Source organism: Ochotona princeps, chromosome 2 (assembly GCF_030435755.1).
Source record: "Ochotona princeps isolate mOchPri1 chromosome 2, mOchPri1.hap1, whole genome shotgun sequence".
NCBI lineage: Eukaryota > Metazoa > Chordata > Mammalia > Lagomorpha > Ochotonidae > Ochotona > Ochotona princeps.
Window position 1 is genome coordinate 71,860,607 of NC_080833.1, and position 6,510 is coordinate 71,867,116.

Here is a 6,510-nt window from a genome sequence, read left to right on the forward strand (position 1 = left end):
TCAAGATCTTTCTACTAACGGGTGAAGCTATGAACACCTACTTGACCATAGTTTGAGGCTGACAGGTAATACATGCACAAAGCATCTGGCACACAAAGGGCATTACCTTTAGGTAATTATATTAGGTAATTATATGGCAAAAATAATTACAAGTGAAAATAGGAGATGGCAGAGAATACTTTTCATGGACATATATTCAAATGCTAATGCTATAAAGTAGTATTGAATAAATCATTTTATTTTCATGATCTATTTACACTGTACACTGCTGAAAAGCACCCTACAGGTTCACAGTACAACATATTTACTTTAAAAAATATATTCCTTTATAAAAGGTTCAAATAGAACATTGGCATGTTGAATGTGACAGAACTCAAAGTATGCCACCAATTCTGTTTCAGTGAGAATGCTTCCCAATGTTGTCAATTTCACAATCACAGGTCTCCACTGAATTTTAAATACGTACAAATCTTAAATAAAAAAATGAATTCTGCAGTGGAAAGTTCTTGAGGCAGTATGTATTAGTTCATTAACATATTGAGATGCTTTGTCATAATAATCCACAATATCAAGTTAATGAGCCCAAAGTCACACTGGAACAAGTTTAACAGTCCAGAAGTCCTTGTCAATTGTTGGTTTCTACTTTTTCTTCTTCGTTGGTTCTCCTGGTTCTACTTTGCGTTTTTTAGAAGTATGTTCATCTTTTTCATCATCTTTAAATGGGAAAGGACAAATTTTAATAAGTAATTAAAAAACAACAAAGCACTAAAATTTAATTGTCTTTATTACCCAATCACCCTTATCAACTGTTTGTTTCAAAGCTTCCCTATAAAAAAAACCAACAAAGACTAACTTTTAGAACTCTGATGTTAAGTGCAAGGGAAAACATGCAAAATATTTTTCAATCATAGTGATAAAAAATCCAGGTGACCCTGTAGTGCCATGTTCAGGTAGCTTAAAAAACAAGTGATTTTATTTCCATAAGAATTACTCTGAAAAGGGGGCCCAGCGCGGTGGCCTAGTGGCTAAAGTCCTCGCCTTGAACGCCCCAGGATCCCATATGGGCGCCGGTTCTAATCCCGGCAGCTCCACTTCCCATCCAGCACCCTGCTTGTGGCCTGGGAAAGCAGTTGAGGACGGCCCAAAGCCTTGGGACCCTGCACCCGTGTGGGAGACCTGGAAGAAGTTCCTGGCTCCCGGCTTTGGATCGGCGCAGCACTGGCTGTTGCGGTCACTTGGGGAGAGAATCATCGGACGGAAGATCTTCCTCTCTGTCTCTCCTCCTCTCTGTATATCTGATTTTGTGATTAAAAAAAAAAAATCTTAAAAAAAAAAAACGACTCTGAAAAGGACAATCCCAAATCATCTACAGTATATACATTATGGATATTTAAATGTGATCTAAATTTTGCAATAATGGACCATACTGCTTTCTTAGAAAAAAAATATCTACCATGACGTATTTTGGTGACAACAAACCTTTCATCCTCCAAACAACCTTTCTTTCTCATTCTTTTAACACAGTCCCCAGTCTTCATTCCGAAGTTAAAAAGCACACACAGGCTGGGCTGCCTGCTTTTACTCTGTGGTGTTAGCACCTGCTCACTCCTCGGAGTCAGAACATTCAAAAGGCAACAACAAAAAAAAAGTTTTCTCTCCCACATGAAAAACAACAACAACAAAAAGCTATAGATGGGCTATAAAAGATTTTTATTTTAAAAATATTTATTTTTATTGGAAAGGCAGATATACGGAGAAGGAGATACAAAGATCTTCCATCCGCTGGTTCACTCCCCAAGTGGCCACAGTGGCTGGAGCTGAGTCAATCTGAAGCCAAGAGCCAGGAGCTTCTTCCAGGTCTCCCATGGGGGTACACAGTCCCAAGGCTTTGGGCCATCCTCTACTGCTTTCCCGGGACACAAGTGGAGAGCTGGAAGGGAAGTGAGGCACACAGAACCGAACCGGCACACATATGAGATCCCAACGTATCCAAGACAAGGAATTTAGCCACTTGGCTACCGCACCAGGCTCAGATCTTTTCATTAAATGTGCCCTTTACAATGTTCAAACAGTATTAGTGTTTAGAGCTGGCACAATGGCTCAACTGACTAATCCTCCACCTGCAAGGACCAATATCCCAAAGGCGCACCAGTTCATGTTCCGGCTGTTTCATTCACACCCAGCTTCCTGCCTGTGGCTTGGGAAAGTCGTAGAGGACAGCCTAAAGCCTTGGGACCCTGCACCCTTATGGGACACCCAGAGGAAGCTACTGGCTTTAGATTGGCTCAACTCTGGCTGTTGTGACCATTTGGGGAGTGAATTAGCAGACACAAGATCTCTCCATCTCTCTCTGTCAATCTGCCTTCTCCCCCTTCAAAAAAAATAAATCTTAAAAAACAAATATAAGGAAAATGTTGTCAAGGTGGTAAAAATGGACTATTGTTCAATTATTTAAAAATCCAATAAAAATATATACTGGCTGCTAATTCCCATCTCTTTAAACAAACATGGTATTATTTTTAAAGCTTCTTAGACAAAATAAACAACATGCAGAAATGTCATGATTTTTAAAATAAAAATTTAGTTTGGCTATTATAATATATTAATTGTTGCCTTTGAGTTTGTTTCCTTAACCAACAGATACTCAAAATTCAATATCATATAGTGATCTATAAAGCATTTTGATGCTTGAAAGGGCCTTCATATTTAACTGCTAAAGTCCTCGCCTTGAACGTGCCAGGATCCCATATGGGTGCTAATCCCAGAGGCCCTGCTTCCTATCTAGCTCCTTGCTTGTAGCCTGGGAAAGCAGTCAAGGACAGTGCAAAGTCTTGGGACCCTGCACCTGCATGGGAGACACAGAAGCTCCAGGCTCTTGGCTTCAGATCGCCGTAGCTCCAGCTATTACAGACACTTGGGGAGTGAATCATCGGACGGAAAATCTTCCTGTCTTTCCTCCTCTCTGTATATCTGACTTTCCAATAAAAATAAATCTTAAAAGAGAGAGACAGTACATCCAGTAACAAACTGTACACTCTTTCAAGAAAATATGTTTAAGATTTTCAGCCTTTAATTCCTTTCTGCTGATTATATCTAACTCAAAAGCAGTCATTTGTTGATGTGGACAATAATTACCAACAGGTGGTTCAGAATAAAGGCAGAAGTGTCTCAGGATCATCTGTAAATGTTACTGATTAATTTTATGATTGGCTTAGAAAATATTTCCAATTGTTTATTGCGACTACAGAAAATAATCTCAAAAGATAAACTTGATGATAATTAAACTAAAAAAAAGCTTTGGCTTATTTGAACTATAATACCATATAAATTGGTTTATACAGCTAGTCTTTCTTGTACTTGCCTGGTAAACTAATGATTACAACTCTAATTTGTAAATTCTTGGGTGAGTCAATGATCTGAATTGTATTTTATTGCACTGTACACATCAGCATATGGTACTTGTGAAACGTCATTGTGCTTAGAAGATGGAGATGAACCACCTTTTAAGGCTCCAGGTTCCTGGGATTAGCTCAGCTCTGGCTGTTGCGACCACTTGAGGAGTAGATCAGTGGATGGAAGATCCTCCTCTCTGTCTTTCCTCCTTTCTGTGTATCTGACGTTCCAATAAAAATAAATAAATGTTTTTAAAAAATGATAGTCCAATCACTTGGATCATCAGTTAGTCAATGAATACAATTTTCTGTTAACAGTGTGACAAACATGAAAAAGGCCTGTATCTTGTTGAACTGATTTTTATCAAAAACAGAGAAACACAGCTCTGATTCTACCACACCGGAGACCGGATTTAAGCAGGGAAGTTAAGTAAGCAGAGATGACCTTCAAACGGAAGAGACTTGACGCCAGTGTGTGGTGACACAGCGGATAAAGCTGCTGTTTGCCATGGCGGCACCCCGTACGGACGCCAGTTCAAGTCCCGGCTGCTGCACTCCAGATCCAGCTCCTTGCTAATGTCCCCAGAAAAGCAGCAGAGAGCACAGCCCACGTGCTGGGGAGCCCCCACATTCTGGAGTTCCTGGCTGCCATTGTCCAGCTCTGGCTTGGTCCAGCCCGGGTTCCTGCAGCCATTTGGGGAGTGAACCAGCAAGTGGAAGCTCTCCATGTCCCTCTCCCTTACTTTATTTAAAGGCAAATCTGCCTTTAAATAAATCAAACAAATGTTTTTCAAAGACGTAATTAAAGATGTACTGCGAAAGACAGAAATGAGGAGGTTGAGAATGTGGAGGCAAAGCTAACTGCGATGGGTCAAGTAAGAGAGGATCTTATCACTAAAGACAGAACATCCGAGTCATTCTCCTGTTACCATGTAACAGCAATGCTCAGTTAAATTCCTATCGCCACACTAATTCTGCCTCTGCACCTAAACTGCTCTCACATAAATTCTTCAGCACCATGCAGCCACAATCATAAGAATCCAGAAGTTCATTGTCGTGATAGTAACAAGGTTCCATGCACCCTTTAGGCTGCTAGTGCAGATCCCACAGCTTTCCCTTTAACACCTGAATAATTTCCTTCTTTCACCGGAACACAGCAAACCCTACTGTCTGAGATGCCACAGATACCTTCGATCCAAAAGTCTCCCCAGACCATCAGGCGGCATTGCCACTCTGCTCAGTAGCTAATCCACCGTCCATGCCCCCATCACAGGGCCCCCAACACGCTGGCTAGTCCCCCTTACCTGACTCCAGCGTCTCTTCCCCTTCCGGCAGGAGCCTGGCTTTCTTAGCATTCTGTGGGGCATCATCGCCATTGTCCTCGTATATGTTGGACCACTTTATCGCCATGTCCAGCTCTGGGGGTGGTGGCTTCCTCTCCTGCGCGTAGGTCTCGGGCGGGGGCACGTAGCTGGACTTCCACACCTTGAACTCCTTTGGAGGCTGTCAAGGAAGCAGAGGAGGAGGTGCTGTGACGAGCCTAGGTCCCCACCATGCACGCCAGCACAGGCAGCTGCCTGCAGGCCGCTTAGCCTTCAGGCTCATTGTTACTAATATTTTAAAGATTTTTTTTAAGCAACATGTTTGGTTTTGTTTATAAAGAAACAAACAGTCACAATACGTTTACGTGAAAAGCCAAAGGGTTCCCTATAAGAATAAAGCTCATAACTTTTTTTTTTTTTAGTTACCAAAGAAGAATCCAGTCTCAGAGATACTACGCCAAGGCCGACCCCTTCCAGGAGGCTGCAGCAGGCAGTGTCTTGGAGGCAGCACGGCAGGCACTTCGGCGTCAAAGGGAAGGGGTGTCGGGGAGAAGCTGCAGTGGGGGGCGGGTGGGAGTGACCACCGTTAGTCCTGCCGCGCGGGGATGCGGGGTGCAGGGCCGGCCCGACACCCCCCACCCGAGGCGGCATGCCCGGGGCCCGGGCCGGGCGGCCTCACCTCCTCCGGCGCCTTCACCACGTGCCGCTCCCAGTCTATCTGCTTGTTGAGCGGATTGTAGAGAAAGGCAGGGCGAGTCACGCTGCGGAACAGCTCGTCGGGGCCCGGCAGCCGCTTCTCCGACTTGTTTCCGCAGCCGCCCGCCGGCTTGGCCTCCGCATCGGCGGCCCGGCGACTCGTCTCCTCCGCCTCGCTGTCATCCTCCTCGCCCGAAGAGCCCGAGCTGCTGCTCCCATAGGCTGCGAAATAGCTCAGAGGGTCCTTCTCCTCCGCGGCCATGACGGCTGCGCGGAGCGACCCAGCACGCCACCGGAAGCAGGAAGCGGCGCCGGAGCGCATCCCAAGCCGGATACAGGGCCTCGCGGCGAGCGCCCCCTGGCGGCGGCGCTGCGCCCCTGCTCCCCGGCCGCCTTGCAGGCTGCGCTTTCCCAAGGCCTGGTTGCATTCTGTGGCCTGGACGGATTCCTCTGTAACAGCCCCTGTCCAGGCCTGCTTTGCCTTCTTGCAACATGTTAGACTTTCTTCACAGGTACTTACTAACGCTTTGCCGAAGGCTGTTACACAGTTGCCGGCGAGCCTAATCCGGATCTGCAACATGAACTACCTAATGCTGAGCTTTCCAACTGTGGGTTGCCACACCTGGTCTTTCTCCCCAGGCTCCAGCCACCACATCCACACGGGTATCCTGCTAGTTTCTGAAACACCCGCTTATATGAGTAGAAACTTGTCTTTCCTATTGCTTATCTTCGCAACTGTCCTGTCTCTTAGTAAGTGGTACAACCAACCATGTGTCTCGCTGCCTCTCTAACTCTTCTCGTGAACTGAGAGAGAATGACACCTAAGTGAAGTTGCTATCAGTGTACATGTTTGGCCACCACTTAGAGCTGTTTGCTGCTGCAATACGGTTCTATGCCGTCCCCACTGTCTCTAGGCCGGCCCTGTGCAGCTGGCCAAGCACCGCCTCTCCAGTATCTGCACCACCTCTGATACAAGTGTTCTGGCCATACCTGGGAAGCCATGGGCACTGTGGTCCAGCAGAGGTAACGCCAGCCTGGAAGGTTCTGGGCTCACAGCCCAGACATCATGAGATGGGGTCCTGTGTACCAGCAAAAGGGTT

The 6,510-nt window shown here is 45.7% G+C and overlaps 1 protein-coding gene across 1 annotated transcript; it reads right to left on the bottom strand.

Moving 5' to 3' along the window:
* Positions 1-220: 220 nt before the first annotated feature.
* On the bottom strand, positions 221-5,771 carry C2H1orf52 (chromosome 2 C1orf52 homolog). Its single transcript, XM_004582083.4, has 3 exons — positions 5,394-5,771; positions 4,697-4,895; positions 221-713 (listed from the first exon to the last, which is right to left on the bottom strand). Exons 1-3 carry the CDS (start codon positions 5,730-5,732, stop codon positions 640-642), a joined length of 612 nt encoding a protein of 203 aa, XP_004582140.2. The 5' UTR covers positions 5,733-5,771; the 3' UTR covers positions 221-639.
* Between the last annotated feature and the right edge of the window lie 739 nt (positions 5,772-6,510).